General features: G+C 42.0%; 1 protein-coding gene across 4 annotated transcripts in view; it reads left to right on the top strand.

The window, feature by feature from the left end:
* Positions 1 to 16593, top strand: part of smarcc1a (SWI/SNF related, matrix associated, actin dependent regulator of chromatin, subfamily c, member 1a) — a 282864-nt gene that overhangs the window by 209169 nt on the left and 57102 nt on the right. For all 4 annotated transcript variants that reach the window (XM_059985324.1, XM_059985310.1, XM_059985330.1 and 1 more), the window contains exon 23: positions 4837 to 4963. In XM_059985324.1, coding sequence (XP_059841307.1) covers positions 4837 to 4963 — 127 coding nt within the window. The remainder of the gene's footprint in view (positions 1 to 4836; positions 4964 to 16593) is intronic.

Raw genomic sequence — 16593 nt, 5'->3', positions numbered from 1 at the left:
GGTAAAGCCCCTGGTCCAGAATGTTATACTGCAGAGTTTTTTAAATCCTTTTCTTCTATATTCACACGAGGAAATCTGCAGATGCTGGAAATTCGAGCAACACACACAAAATGCTTGTGGAACACAGTAGGCCAGGCAGCATCTATAGGGAGAAGCGTTGTCGATGTTTCAGGCCGAGACCCTTCGTCAGGACTAACTGAAAGGAAAGATAGAGATTTGAAAGTAGGAGGGGGAGGGGAAAATGTGAAATGATAGAAGACTGGAGGGAGTGGGTTGAAGCAGAGCCAGACAGGTGATTGGCAAAAGGGATACAGAGCTAGAGAGGGAAAGGATCATGGGACGGGAGGCCTAGGGAGAAAGAAAGGGGGAAAGGAGCACCAGAGGGATATGGAGAAAAGGCACACTGATGGGCAGAGAGAGAAAAAAAAACTAAATATATCCGGGATGGGGTAAGAAGGGGAGGGGCATTAACAGAAGTTAGAGAAGTCGATGTTCATGCCATCAGATTAGAGGCTACCCAGCCGGTATATAAGGTGTTGTTCCTCCAACCTGAGTATGGCTTCATCTTGACAGTAGAGGAGGCCATGGATAGACATACCAGAATGGGAATGTGACGTGGAATTAAAATGTGTGGCCACTGGGAGATCCTGCTTTCTCTGGCGAACAGAGCGTAGATGATCAGCAAAATGGTCTCCCAGTCTGCGTCGGGTCTCATGAATATATAAAAGGCCACACCAGGAGCACCGGACGCAGTATACCACACCAGCCGACTCACACGTGAAGAGTCGCCTCACCTGGAAGGACTGTCTGGGGCCCTGAATGGTGAAGTGTAAGAGCAGGTGAGCACTTGTTCTGCTTGCAAGGATAAATGCCAGGAGGGAGATTGGTGGGAAGGGATGGGGGGGATGAACGGACAAGGGAATCGCGTAGGGAGCGATCCCTGCAGAAAGTAGAAAGAGGGGGGGAGGAAAAGATGTGCTTGGTAGTGGGATCCCGTTGGAGGTGGCAGAAGTTATGGAGAATTATACGTTGGATCCGGAGGCTGGTGGAGTGGTAGTTGAGGACACGGGGAACCCTAGCCTGAGTGGGGTGGTGGGCGGATGGTGTGAGGGCAGATTTGCGGGAAATGGGAGAGATGTGTTTGAGAGCAGAGTCGATGGTGGAAGCAGGGAATCCCCTTTGTTTAAAAAAGGAAGACATCTCCTTCGTCCTGGAGTGAAAAGTCTCATCCTGAGAGCAGATGCGGCGGAGACGGAGGAATTGTGAGAAGAGATAGCATTTTTGCAAGAGACAGGGTGGGAAGAGGAATAGTCCAGGTAGCTGTGAGAGTCTGTAGGCTTATAGTAGATATCAGTAGAAGCCATCTCCAGAGATGGAGACAGAAAGATCGAGAAAGGGGAGGGAGGTGTCAGAAATAAACCAGGTAAATTTGAGGGCAGGGTGAAAGTTAGAGGCAAAGTTAATGAAGTCAATGAGCTCAGCATGCGTGCAGGAGGCAGCACCAATGCAGTAGTCGATGTAGCGAAGGAAAAGGGGGACGGATACCTGTATAGGCTTGGAACATGGACTGTTCCACAAAGCCAACAAAAAGGCAGGCATGACTGGGACCCGTGCGGGTGCCCATGGCTACACCTTTGGTTTGGAGGAAGTGGGAGGAGCCAAAGTTGAAATTATTGAGAGTAAGAACTAATTCCGCTAGACGGAGGAGAGTGGTGGTAGAGGGGAATTGGTTAGGTCTGGAATCCAAAAAGAAGTGGAGAGCTTTGAGACCTTCCTGGTGGGGGATGGAGGTATATAGGGGCTGGACGTCCGTGTTGAAAATATGGCGGTGGTGGCCAGGGAACTTAAAAATCCAAGATTTTTACCAAAATTTTGGCCAATAGATTGGAAAATATACTACCTCAAGTCATTTCTGAGGACCAGACTGGATTTATTAAAAATCATTATTCATCTTTCAACATTGGAAAATTAATTAATATAGCTTATACTTCTTCATCTAGAATCCCCGAATGTGTCATTTCCTTAGACGCTGAGAAATCATTTGACAGAGTTGAATGGCCGTATTTATTTAATATGCTTCAGAATTTTAACTTTAGCCCAACATTTATATCATGGATTAAATTAATATATTACAAGCCTTTGGCTTTGGTTCTTACCAATAATCAAAAATCTCCCTTTTTTCAGCTGTTTCATGGCACGAGGCAAGGCGGTCCTTTAAGTCCTCTACTATTGGACATTGCTTTGGAACCCTTAGCCATTGCTGTTCGTGATTCACCTAACATTTTTGGTATTACCCGTGGGGAAGGGACATATAAGCTATCACTATATGCTGATAATTTGTTACTATATATCTCTGATCCTGAGAGATCTATTCCTGTTATTTTATCTTTGCTTGCTCAGTTTATTAGTTTTTCTGGCTATAAACTGAATTTTAATAAGAGTGAATTATTCCCATTAAATACGCAAGTTCCAATTTATAAACATCTACCATTTAAAGTAGTTACAGATAACTTATTTGAGTATCAAAATTACCAAGAAACAAGGATTTATTTAAAGTTAACTTTTTACCTTTAATTGACCAAATTAAGCAACTCGTCACGAGATGGTCCCCATTGTCTTTGTCATTGGTTGGTCGAGTCAATTCTGTTAAGATGATAGTTTTACCTAAATTTTTATACTTATTTCAAGCATTACCAATTTTTATTCCTAAATCTTTCTTTGATATTAGTGACTCTAAAATATCCTTGTATGTGTGGCAGAATAAAAATCCTAGATTAAGTAAAAAATATTTACAGAAGCCTAAGGAGGAAGGTGCTTTGGCTTTGCCAAACCTAAGATTTTACTACTGGGCAGTTAACATCTGATATTTAATATTTTGGACACAGGAATTGGTGGCAATACAAAGCTCACAATGGGTAAATTTGGAGTGTAAATCTGTAGAAGGCTTTTCATTGTTCTCTATCTTAGGATCTTTGCTTCCCTTTGTCCTTTCTAAACTCAAACAAATGACTAACCCTTTGGTTAAATATACATTACGAATATGGTTTCAATTCCGCAAATTTTTTAGTTTGGACAAGTTCATCTTATCAAGCCCTATTATATCTAACTTTCTTTTTCAGCCCTCTCTTATGGACCAAACCTTTGTGCTATGGAAAACGAGGGGTATAACATGTTTTCATGATTTATTTTCAGATAATTGTTTTATGTTCTTTAAACAGCGGTCCAATAAATATAATTTGTCCAGAGCCCCTTTTTTAGATACTTACAAATTAGAAATTTTTTGAATAATATGTTACAGTCCTTTCTGAATTCATGCCTAATTGATATTACGAAAAAGTTTCTAGGTTTAAATCCCTATCAGAAGGGTTTAGTAGCTGTCATTTATAATATGATCATGAAAATACAACCAGGGATGTCAGATAAAATTAAGAATGAATGGGGAAAAGAACTTCAATGTCCCTTACCTATTGAGCAATGGGAGAAAATCTTACAGTTAGTTAACTGCTCTTCTATTTGTGCCAAATATGCCCTAATACAATTCAAGGTGGTTCATAGGGCCAAGGATAAACTTGCTCAATTCTGTTCTCATATTAATCGATCTGTGGCAGATGCCATTCTGAAGTAGCCTCATTGACACACACGTTTTAGTCTTGCCCTTGCAAAAATACTGGAAAGATTTTTGGTATCATTTCAACAGTTTTGAGTATTAACTTGCAACCTCATCCTATTACTGCAAGTTTTGGCTTACCAATGGTGGATAACAGTTATTTATCCCCCTCAGCTCGGCATATGATTGCATTTGCCACACTAAAGAAGATCTATTTTACTGAACTGGAAAGAAATTAATCCCTAACTACATTTCAGTGGTTTTCCCAAACTATTTCTTATTTGAGTTTAGAAAAAATTAGAAGTACCATTTTTGACCCTTGGGTCAAATTTGTAGAAACCTGGAGACCATTTATTCAACATTTTCATGAGTTAAACTGACCTTTCCCAAACCTTTTTCTTAACACCTTTAGTTATTTGGATGGAGGTGCGGAGTTATTGACACTACTGTATATACTTGATATGATACAATAGTCCATGTCGGTTAGTTAGCTCTGTTTTTGTTTTTTTTGGCGGGGGGGGGGTTCCATTTTTTGTAATACATTATGAGTTTGGGAGGTTATTATATCTGTGTTATTAACTGTTTGTATTTGCATTCCAACCTTATTAATTATGTACTCTCAAGCTCTCTGTATTTGCTGGTTTTCTTATGTTTGTTTGAAAAATAATAAAAAGATTTAAAAAGAAAGAAAGTAAGTTTGTATTCCCAACTCCCTACCTTCCATTATTTTGTCACAAATTTTATGTATTTCACAATCTCTGTAGTAGTAGAAGTAGGCCTCCGTTAGTCTCGATAGACCATGGATTTGCACCTTGGACAAGTTTTTTTTTATGGAAGACTGGCAGTTGCCCAAGCTACAAGTCTCCCCTCTCCACACTACCGATGTTGTCCAAGGGAAGGGCATTAGAACTCATAAAGCTTGTCACCGGTGTCATCGCAGAGCAATGTGTGGTTAAGTGCCTTGCTCAAGGACACACATGCAACCTCAGTCAAGGCTCGAACTATCTGCCTTCAGATCACTAGACGAACGCCTTAACCACTTGGCCACGAGCCAACACACAATCTGTGTGCTATCTGTGCAAAAGCAGTGTCTCCCTATTCCCTTTCCTAAACTTGCGATGTTATCCTGTGTGCACCTTGTCCTTGTTCTTCATGTTCTTGAATGATATCACAATTCTGTTGTGCAGAAAAGAAAATTGTGTTCAACAGATACACTTGCCTTTTACCAGGTGGAAAGTAAAGAGGAGACTGAACCAGTTTCAGAGAGTACAGAGAAGATTGAAGTTCCATCTCCTAAAGATTTGGCATTGGAGAAACCCATAGAAGGGGAAATGGCAAGCACTGACATTAAACCAGGTACTTTTACAATAGAACATGTTTTTTTTAAAACAAGCAGTGAACTATAGGTCAGATTAAATATTTCAAGTTGTGTATAAGATACAACTATTTTGTTGAAACTGATAAAAGTGGCTTTGTGAAGAAAGTTTTTGACTGGATTCCAGGTGAAAGAGCAGCCTAAAGCATCTTTACACAAAGGAGTTATTGAAAAATTGTTTTATGATCCAGTATGTTAATGCACCAACAAGAGGGAGGCCTGTCCTAGATTTGATATTCTGTAACAATCTGGATACAATTTTGAGTAGGATGTTGTAGAGCCTATAGGAACAATTGATCTCAAGTTGTTTGTTTTTTCTTGGGGGAAAGTGTATCAGTAAAAACCAAAGCCATTAAATTGAATTTCAGGAAGGCAAAGTCTGTGCAGATGGCGCAAAGACTTCAGAAGGTAATCTGAAGGAACTGCTTGATGTTGAGTTGGTTGAGGAACAATTGGGTCGATTTTAGAGGTAATACACACACTTCTCCATGGATTGTCAGCTTATCACGGCGGAGAAGCTTGTGTGGTCCTGAGTTCCCGAGAGTGATGCTGTTTGGAGCTATGCTCTTGGTAGGATCACCCATGGTGGTAAGGTCGAGGGTGAGGTCCCTGACCAAGAACAATCCAACCAAGACCTCAACGATGGAACAGGCAGATGAAGTTACTTTGAATTCAATGGCTGTGAAGGCGGATGAAGGCTGCAACAAATCCATCAGCTCCAACCGTCGTGGTTTCCATGCCACTGGAATCAGTTGGTTGATTTGTCAAGTATCGTGTGCTTCTTGGAGCGCAACATCAAGTACACGTTAAACAAATACACACACAGGCATCTTCGCTCTGTGGAAATGGAACGAAGACCATCATCCTCAACCTCAAGGGATAGTCACAACAACAATGAATACACAGTGCAGGGAATGTTCGTACCCAAGGTTGGGGGTAACAATAAAAACAATAGATAAACTACATGAATGAATAAAGATGTACAGAAAAAATTGTTGAAGAAAAGTCAGCTATATAAGGTATGTACAGAAAAAATAGTAATGATGTTAACCATAGAATATATGAAAATGAGAGCTATAGTCAAGTGGGAAATTGGATTGCCAATAGGCATGTTAAGAACAATATTGCTGATGCTGAGATTGACCCAAAGAAATATTTTACGATACTTCAGTAACAAAAGAAAAATTAAGGTGGAAGTTGAGTGCATTAAGTGGGGTGTCAAATTATGCAGAAAAGGACTTAGCAGATACTCTTAACTAGTATATTTTGTTGAAGTATTCACTTGCAAAGATGTTAGCAATATGCCAGTACATTTAGAGAAAAATAAGGTTTTAAGTGACTTGGATATCTTAGAAAGTGAGGACCTGCTTCAGCTGAAAAGGTTGAAAGTTAATAAATCTCCAATGCTGGACAACATGTATCCAGAGGTACTTAAAAAGGTCTGTAATTATATATAATATAATTAAGCCCCTAACATGTATTTTTCAAAAGTTATTGAAGACTGGTGAAATCCCTCAGGACTAAAAATGGAGTAACGTTGTCCCAGTATATAAGAAGGGAGTCCACACTGACCCTGGTAATTATAGACCAGTAAGCTTAATGGTACATTGCAGGCAAGATAAAGGAAGCAATAATAAAGAATAAGATGGAAAAATAGCTAAGAATAGGCATGTTAGCAGAAAGCCAGCATGGGTTCAGAAAGGGGAAATCATGTTTTAATAATACCTTGGAGTCCTATGAAGAGGCAATGAAAATTTGGTAACAATAGAGCAGTTGATATCATTTACTTGGACTTTCAGAAGGTTTTCCAAAGTACCCCATGAGAGGTTAATAATCAAATTGCAGGAGGTAGGGATTCAGGGTAAGGTGTGCAAATGCATGCAGAATTGGCTCGAAAATCTTCTGGAGTTTTTTGAGGATGTAACTATGAAAATGGACAAGGGACAGCCAGTGGATGTAGTGTACCTGGATTTCCAGAAAGCTTTTGATAAAGTCCTACATAGGTGATTAGTGGGCAAAATTAGGGCACATGGTATTGGGGGCAGAGTACTGACATGGATTGAAAATAGGCTGGCTGACAGGGAACAATAGTGATTAATGGGTCCCTTTCGGAATGGCAGGCTGTGACCAGTGGGGTACTGCAAGGTTCGGTGCTGGGACCGCAGCTGTTTACAATATACATTAATGATTTAGATGAAGGGATTAAAAGTAACATTAGCAAATTTGCTGATGACACAAAGCTGGGTGGCAGTGTGAAATGTCAGGAGGATATTATGAGAATGCAGGGTGACTTGGACAGGTTGGGTGAGTGGGCAAATGTATGGCAGATGCAGTTTAATGTGGATAAATGTGAGGTTAACCACTTTGGTAGCAAGAACAAAAAGGCAGATTACTATCTAAATGGAGTCAAGTTAGGAAAAGGGGAAGCACAACGAGATCTAGGTGTTCTTGTACATCAGTCAATGAAAGCAAGCATGCAGGTATAGCAGGCAGTGAAGAAAGCTAATGGCATGCTGGCCTTTATAACAAGAGGAATTGAGTATAGGAGTAAAGAGGACCTTCTGCAGCTGTACAGGGCCCTGGTGAGACCCCACCTGGAGTATTGTGTGCAGTTTTGGTCTCCAAAACTTAATTCCTGGAATGGCGGGACTGTCATATGTTGAAAGATTGGAGCGACTGGGCTTGTATACACTGGAATCTAGAAGGATGAGAGGGGATCTGATTGAAAAATATAAGATTATTAAGGGATTGGACACGCTGGAGGCAGGAAGCATGTTCACGCTGATGGGTGAGTCCAGAACTAGAGGCCACAGTTTAAGAATAAGGGGTAGGCCATTTAGAACAGAGATGCGGAAAAACTTTTTCACCCAGAGAGTGGTGGATATGTGGAATGCTTTGCCCCAGAAGGCAGTGGAGTCCAAGTCTCTGGATGCATTCAAGAGAGTTAGATAGAGCTCTTATAGATAGCAGGGTCAAGGGATATGAGGAGAGGGCAGGAACCAGGTACTGATTGTGTATGATCAGCCATGATCACAGCGAATGGTGGTGCTGGCTAGAAGGGCCGAATGGCCTACTCCTGCACCTACTGTCTAATGTCTTAAAAAAACAGAAAACAATGAGTTATGGTGAGAGGATCATTCTCACACAGAAATTGCTAAAAGCAAGGTTCCACAGGGATTGGTTTTGGGGCCGCTGCTGTTCTTAATTTACATTAATGATTTGGATAAGCACATAACAAATAACTAGTGAAGTTTACTGATGGCACAAAATTGGGGGGGGGGGGGTCGTGCTGATAACATTCAGGCCAGAAGCAATACAGTTGGATTAAAAAATCCAGATGTGGGCAGATGAAATTTCATGCATATATAACCATGATGGTAACTGGATCCCAGCAAATTGCATTACTAGGGCTGTGGATAGGGCTTTAAACGAAATAGTAGGGGGGTGGGTTCAACAAAATTGGAAAAGTATGGATAAAGTAAAAAAGTGTGGATAAAGATACAGTAAAAACAAAAGAGAAAAGAGAAAGGTAGAAGGGAAGAAAAGAAAAGTCAAGTGCAAAAGAGTAAAAGATTCCAAGATTTTAAAAGCACAATGAGTGTAAGGGCACTTAATTGAATACCCGTAATATTCATAGAAACATAGAAAACCGACAGCACAATACAGGCCTTTCAGCCCACAAAGTTAGAACCATAGAACATTAAAGCACAGAAATGGTCCTTTTGGCCCTTCTTGGCTGTGCCAAACCATTTTTCTGCTTAGTCCCACTGATCTGAACCTCGGCCATATCCCTCCAAACCCCTCTCATCCATGTACCTGTCCAAATTTTTCTTAAATGTCAAAAGTGAGCCCACATTCACCACTTCATCTGGCAGCTCGTTCCACACTCCCATCACTCTCTGTGTGAAGAAGCCCCCCCCCCCCAATGTTCCCGTTAAACTTTTCCCCCTTCACCCTTAACCCAAGACCTCTGGGTTTTTTTTCTTCCCTGACCTTAGTGGAAAAAGCCTGGTTGCATTCACTCTATGAATTATAATTATAATTCACATCATAATTTTATACACCTCTATCAAATCACCCCTCATTCTCCTATGCTCCAGGGAATTAAAGCCCTAACCTATTCAATCTTTCTCTGTAACTCAGTTTCTCCAGTCCCAGCAACATCCTTGTAAACCTTTTCTGCACTCTTTCAACCTTATTAATTAGGTGACCAAAACTGCACACAATACTCCAAATTCAGTCTCACCAATGTCTTGTACAACCTCACCATTACATTCCAACTCTTTTACTCAATACTTTGATTTATAAAGGCCAATGTACCAAAAGCTCTCTTTACAACCCTATCTACTTGTGATGCCACTTTTAGGGAATTGTGTATCTGTACTCCCAGATCCCTCTGTTCTACTGCACTCCTCAGAGTCCTACCATTTACCTTGTATGTTCTACCTTGGTTTGACCTTCCGAAGTGCAATGCCTCACACTTGTCCATCTGCCATTTTTCTGCCCATTCCTCCAACTGGTCCGAATCCCTCTGCAAGCTTTGAAAACCTTCCTCACTGTCTACTACACCTCCAATCTTTGTATCATCAGCAAATTTGCTGATCCAATTTGCCACATTATCATCCAGGTCATTGATATAGATGACAAATAACAATGAACCCAGCCCTGATCCCTATGGGGCACCACTAGTCACAGGCCTCCACTCAGATTAGCAATCCTCCACTACCACTCTCTGGCTTCTTCCACTGAGCCAATGTCTAATCCAATTTACTACCTCTCCATGTATACCTAGCGACTGAATCTTCCTAACTAACCTCCCATGCGGGACCTTGTTAAAGGCCTTACTGATGTCCATGTACAAACATTTCTATACAACATCCACTGCCTTCCCTTCATCCACTTTCCTGGTAACTTCCTCGAAAAAATCTTAATATATTGGTTAAACATGACCTACCACGCACAAAGCCATGCTGACTGTTTCTAATAAGTCCCTATCTATCCAAATACTTGCAGATCCTATCTCTTAGTATTCGTTCCAATAATTTACCTACTACCAATGTCAAACTTACTGGCCTATAATTTCCCAGCTTACTTTTTGAGCCTTTTTTAAACAACGGAACTACATGAGCTATCCTCCAGTCCTCCGGCACCTGACCCATGGATATTGACATTTTAAATATTTCTGCCAGGGCCCCTGCAATTTCAACATTAGTCTCCCTCAAGGTCCGAGGGAATACCCTGTCAGGTCCTGGGATTTATCTACTCTGATTTGCCTCAAGACACCAAGCACCTCCTCCTCTAATCTGTATAAATTCCATGACCTCCGTACTTGTTTGCCTTGTTTCCATAGACTCCATTCCAATTTCCTCAGTAAATACAGATGCAAAAAACCCATTTAATATCTCTCCCGTTTCTTTTGGTTCCATACATAGCCGACCACTCTGATCTTCAAGAGGACCAATTTTATCCCTTATTTTGCTCAATTTGCTCTTAACATACCTGTAGAAGCTCTTAGGATTATCTTTCATCCTGACTGCCAAAGCAACCTCATGTCTTCTTTTAGCCCTCCTGATTTCTTTCTTAAGTATTTTCTTACTCTTTTTATACTTCTCAAGCATCTTATTTCCTCCCTGTTGCCTATACATGTTATACATCTCTCTCCTCTTCTTTATCAGAGTTCCAATATCCCTCAAGAACCAAGGTTCCTTATTCTTTTTCATTTTGCCTTTAACCCTGACTGGAACATACAAATTCTGCACTCTCAAAATTTCTTCTTTGAAGGCCTCTCACTTACCAATCACATCCCTACCAGAGAATAACCTGTCCCAACAAGCCCTCTTATCTGTCGTACCATGCACTGCTGTAATATTTTCCCTGTCTAGCAAAGCCACCTCCCCCCCCCCCCCCCCCCCCCACCTTCATCCTTCTGCCTCTATCACGTCTGAAACATCGGAACCCTGGAACATTGAGCTGCCAGTCCTGCCCCTCCTGTAGCCAAGTTTCAGTAATGGCTATGATGTCATAATTCCATGTGTCAATCCAGGCCCCCAGCTCTTCTGCCTTTCCCACAATACTCCTCGCATTGAAATATAAACACCTCAGAAGGTTATTACCACCACTCACAACCTTACTGTTTGTGACTTTGCATGAACTACTAACATCATTTATTTTTACCCCCATTCCACTATCTACTCTAGCACTCGTTCCTATCCCCCTGCAAATCTAGTTTAAACCCGTCTCTCTTGAACAGGTCCCACCTGCCCCAGAAGAGGTCCCAATGATCTAGAAATCTGAAACCCTGCCCCCTACACCAGTTTCTCAGCCACGTGTTCATCTGCCGGAGCATCCTACTCTTACCCTCACTGGCACATGACACAGGCAGCAATCCGGAGATTACTACCCTCGAGGTGCTGTTTTTCAATTTCCTACCAAGCTCTCTGTACTCACTCTTCAGGACCACCTGACTCTTTCTACCTATGTCATTGGTACCAATGTGTACCATGACATCTGTCTGATCACTCTCCCATTTTAGAAAGTTGTGCACGTGATCAGAGACATCCCTGACCCTGGCACCCGGGAGGCAACAAACCATCCAGGAGTCCACAGAATCTCCTGTCTGTACCCCTGACTATGGAGTCCCCTATCACTACTGCTCTCCTCTTCTTCCTCCATCCCTTCTGAACTGCAGAACCAGATTCAGTGCCAGAGATCCGGCTGCCGCAGCTTGTCCCAGGTACGCCATACCCCCCAACAGAATCCAAATCTGTATAACTGTTTTGGAGAAGAATGGCCACAGGGAAACCCTGAACTACCTACCCTTTCTTCTTCCCTCGCCTGACGGTAACCCAATTACCTGTGCCCTGTTCCTTAGATGTAACTACCTCCCGGAAGCTACTGTCTATAAACTGCCCAGTCTCCCGAATGATCCGGAGGTCATCCAGCTCCTGCTCCAGTACCCTAACGCAGTCTGTTAGGAGCATGTTGTGCTGAACATTACCCTACTTTAGAAATTACTAGGCTTACCCATAGCCCTCTATTTCTCTAAGCTCTATGTACCTATCCAGGAGTCTCTTAAAAGACCCTATCGTATCCACCTCCACCACAGTTGCCGGCAACCCATTCCACACACTCACCACTCTCTGCGTTTTTTAAAAACAAACAAACTTATCCCTGACATCTTCTCTGTACCTGCTTCCAAGTGCCTTAAAATTGTGCCCTGTCATGTTAGCCATTTCAGCCTTGGGAAAAGCCTCTGACTAAATGCTAACATTCCATGTCTTCTTCAACGCAGACTCAATTTGCAAATTAACCTTTAGTGAATCCTGCACAAGGACTTCCATATCCTTCGCAGCTCAGATTTCTGTATCTTCTCTGCAGTTAGAAAATAGCCAACTTTTTCATTTTTTCTACTAAAGTTTATGATCACACACTTCTTCACACTCTTCCATCTGCCAGCTTCTTTGCCCATTCTCATAATTGGTCTAAGTCATTCTGTTGCCTCTTTATTTCCTCAAAGCTACATAGAAACATACAGCACCATACAGGCCCTTCAGCCCACAATGCAATGCCAAACATGTACTTTAGAAATTTCCTAGGGTTACCCATAGCCCTCTATTTTTCTAAGCTCTATGTACCTATCCAGAAGCCTCTTAAGATACCCTATCGTATCTGCCTCCACCACTTTAAAACTGTGCCCCCTCATGTTAGCTATTTCAGCCCTGAGGAAAAAGCCTCTGACTATTCACACGATCAATGCCTCTCATCATCTTATCTCTATCTGGTCACTTCTCATTGTCTGCCACTCCAAGGAGAAAAGGCCGAGTTCACTCAACCTGTTCTCATAAGGCATGCTCCTCAATCCGGGCAACATTCTTGTAAATCTCCTCTGTACCCTTTCTATAGTTTCCACATTCTTCCTATAGTGAGGCGACCAGAACTGAGCTCAGTACTCCAAGTGGGGTCTGACCAGGGTCCTATATAGCTGCAACATTACCTCTCGGCTCTTAAACTCAGTTCCATGGTTGATGAACGCCAATGCACTGTGTGCCACTTTAACTACAGAGTCAGCCTGTGCAGCAGCTTTGATTGTCCTGTGGTCTCAAATGAGCCCTCCACACTATCCACAACACCCTCCACTTTTGTGTCATTGGCAAACTTACCAACCCAACCTTCTTCTTCCTCATCCAGGTCATTTATAAAAATCTCAAAGTGGAGAGGTCACAGAACAGATTCCTGCGGAACACCACTGGTCATCGTCCTCCATGCAGAATACAAACCATCCACAACAACCCTTTGCCTTCTGAGAGCAAGCCAATTCTAGATCCTCAAAGCAAGGTCTCCTTAGATCCCATGCCTCCTTCATATACGCTACATGCACTGCTCTACCTTCATCAATGTCTTTTGTTACATCCTCAAAGATTTCAGTCAGACTAATAAGACAGGACTTGTCATTGACAAAGCCATGCTGACTATCCTTAATCTGATTCTGTCTCTCCAAATGCTCATAAATGCTGCCTCAGGATCTTCAAAGACTTGCCCACTACTCAACTAAAACTTGGTCTATAATTTCCTGGGTTATCTCTACTGCCCTTCATGAACAAGGGAACAGCATTTGCAATACAGTCACACAAAAAAAAAGTGCAAGACCCTGAATCCATGAATGTTGCAGAGTCTACAGTTTACACAATATGGCTTGTCTTCTGTTGAGCAAACACCATGAGGCAGAGATTCTCCGTCCTGATGAAGTGTCTTAGACTGAAACACCAACTGTGCTCTTTGCTATTGATGCTGTCTAGCCTGCTGAGTTCCTCCAGCATTTTAACCATAAAACAATTACAGCACAGAAACAGGCCATCTCGGCCCTTCTAGTCCGTGCCAAACGCTTACTCTCACCTAGTCCCACTGACGTGCACTCAGCCCATAACACTCCATTCCCTTCCTGTCCATATACCTATCCAATTTTACTTTAAATGACAATACTGAACCTGCCTCTACAATTTCTACTGGAAGCTCATTCCACACAGCTACCACTCTCTGAGTGAAGAAATTCCCGCTCATGTTACCCTTAAACTTTTGCTCCCTAACTCTCAACTCATGTCCTCTTGTTTGAATCTCCCCACTCTCAATGGAAAAAGCCTATCCATGTCAACTCTATCTATCCCCCTCATAATTGTAAATACCTTGATCAAGTCCCCCCTCAACCTTCTATGCGCCAAAGAATAAAGACCTAACTTGTTCAATCTTTCCCTGTAACTCAGGTGCTGAAACCTAGGTAACATTCTAGTAAATCTCCTCTGTACTCTCTCTATTTTGTTGACATCTTTCCTATAATTTGGTAACCAGAACTGTACACAATATACCAAATTCAGCTTTACCAATGCCTTGTACAATTTTAACATTACATCCCAACTCCTATACTCAATGCTCTGATTTATAAAGGCCAGCATACCAAAAGCTTTCTTCACCACCCTATCCACATGAGATTCCATCTTCAGGGAACTATGCACTATTATTCCCAGATCACTCTGTTCTACTGCATTCTTCAATGCACTACCATTTACAAAGTATGTCCTATTTGGATTATTCCTACTAAAATGTAGCACCTCACACTTATCAGCATCAAACTCCATCTGCCATCACTCAGCCCACACTTCTAACTGGCCTACATCTCTCTGCAAACTTTGAAAACCTACTTCATTATCCACAAACGCCACCTACCTTGGTATCATCTGCATACTTACTAATCCAATTTACCTCCCCATCATCCAGATTTTGTGTGTCATGCTTGGACTTTCTGGATCTGCCTTTTCTCTTGTTGGTGCAGGCCAGTCCATTTTCAGTAAGATGGCGGTACTTTCGATTGCAGCAGCTTTTACAGGATCAACCAGGGCTGTTGTTGTCTTTTATTAATGTATTGTTTACAATCACAATACCCTCCTGGACATTAAGAACTTAAAATACTGTGGGTATACCCCATCAGCAAGTTGCTTATTGGTGGAGAAGCTGGACTTGGTGCAGATCGTGCAGAGGTGTGTTGGAAGAGTCAGTGCGCGAAGGCAGTGGGCATTCTAATAGAGATTGTCTTAATTCACGTTTCTTGTGATCACATGACTTGTTGGATATTGTTAGTGTAGAATGCTGCAAGTTCAATTCACTGCTTTATGGCATGGGCGGTTGGTCTCGCCTCAGCCTTGGTCTGGCCTCAGTCAACATAATGACTAGGCCTCAAGCCGCGGTGTCACCTGTTTACAACTGCCCAGGAGAGTGGCATTGGAGTTGGTAGTGTTTGTTGGGCAGAAGGTAAGCTCTATTGTGTTAAACTACAGACTCTACAACATTCATGGACTCGGGGTTTTGGACTATTTTTTCGTGTGATTGTTGGTACTGTGTTTTGCACTTTGGCCCAGGGTAACATTTTTGTTTGGCTGTATTCATGGGTATTAATGTATGGTTGAATGGCAGTTAAATTTGAACTGGAACTAGACACTGTAGGAGTTTTAAATTATGCCAAATTCTATAATTTAAGAAACTGGGCAAATTAATCAGGAGTGTGAGGATCTACTTTCTACTTGTCTGGATGAGTGCAGATTCCACACCATACAGGATGTTTGTTGTGATGGAAAATAACTGGTTCTTTGAGTCTCAACAGTAGAGGGCTTGTCACTCACAGTTTTAATAATAAGGAATCTATTTACAAAGGGAAGTCAGGTCAACACAAGCAACTACAATACACAGGAAGCGGTGTGGGGACAGGGTACGGTTACACAAACAAAGAACAAGGAAAAAGCACTACAACAGCTATCCCCCTTGACCTTGGATAGCTGCGGCTCCCTTAACAGGACAAACGATAGACCTTCCCAAGCATAAATCAATGCACTTACCTCCAATGTGGTGGTCTGTAAGAGAGGGCTAGCCAAGGGCAAGTCACAGCTTTTAAAGCATGGGGCTGGGTGAGATCATCCAGTTAAGATGACCAATAATTTAGGTGTGCATTGATTAGTTGGGAAGGACCAAATGTTGATTGGCATGTGGTGTGTCCTCCAACCAGCCAGGTGACAGTGCATCCGTCACGTGGCCGGTATCTCTGGATACAAGGTTGCAGACTGCTTAATAGGCGTCGTATCCACAACTGTTCACTTACTCCATCAACACAGTAGCAGCAGTTTGTACAGCAGCATCTCGCTAAGACTCTTCACATGGCACTTTCCAGTCCAGCAATCTGAACTAGCTAGAAGGACAAGCAATGAAAGAACTAGAACTCCTCCACCCTGCAAACCCACTGTATCTTGACTTAGAAATGTATAGACATTCTTTTGAATTCTGCTGTGCACTCTCTAACAGCATTGTAAATGCTCACCTCACTACAGAAGTTCATGAACATAACTCACCACCCAATTAGAGGTGTGCAATTAAATACTAGCTCAATCTATGAAGCCTCCATCTCCTGAGTGAATAATAATCTTTTAAAAATTCAGGTTGAATGCCAGTGTGGATCCGGCATCCTATTTACATGTTGGAAATTGCTTTTTGATGTGAGCACTAGCGTGCTCTTGATATGTTTAAGTTTTCTATCCTGTGCTGTTAGCCACATTCCAAAGACATATGGGTTAGG

This window comes from Hypanus sabinus, chromosome 1, assembly GCF_030144855.1.
Source record: "Hypanus sabinus isolate sHypSab1 chromosome 1, sHypSab1.hap1, whole genome shotgun sequence".
NCBI lineage: Eukaryota > Metazoa > Chordata > Chondrichthyes > Myliobatiformes > Dasyatidae > Hypanus > Hypanus sabinus.
Note: the sequence above shows the minus strand (reverse complement) of the source record. Positions and strands in the feature narration are given on the sequence as shown.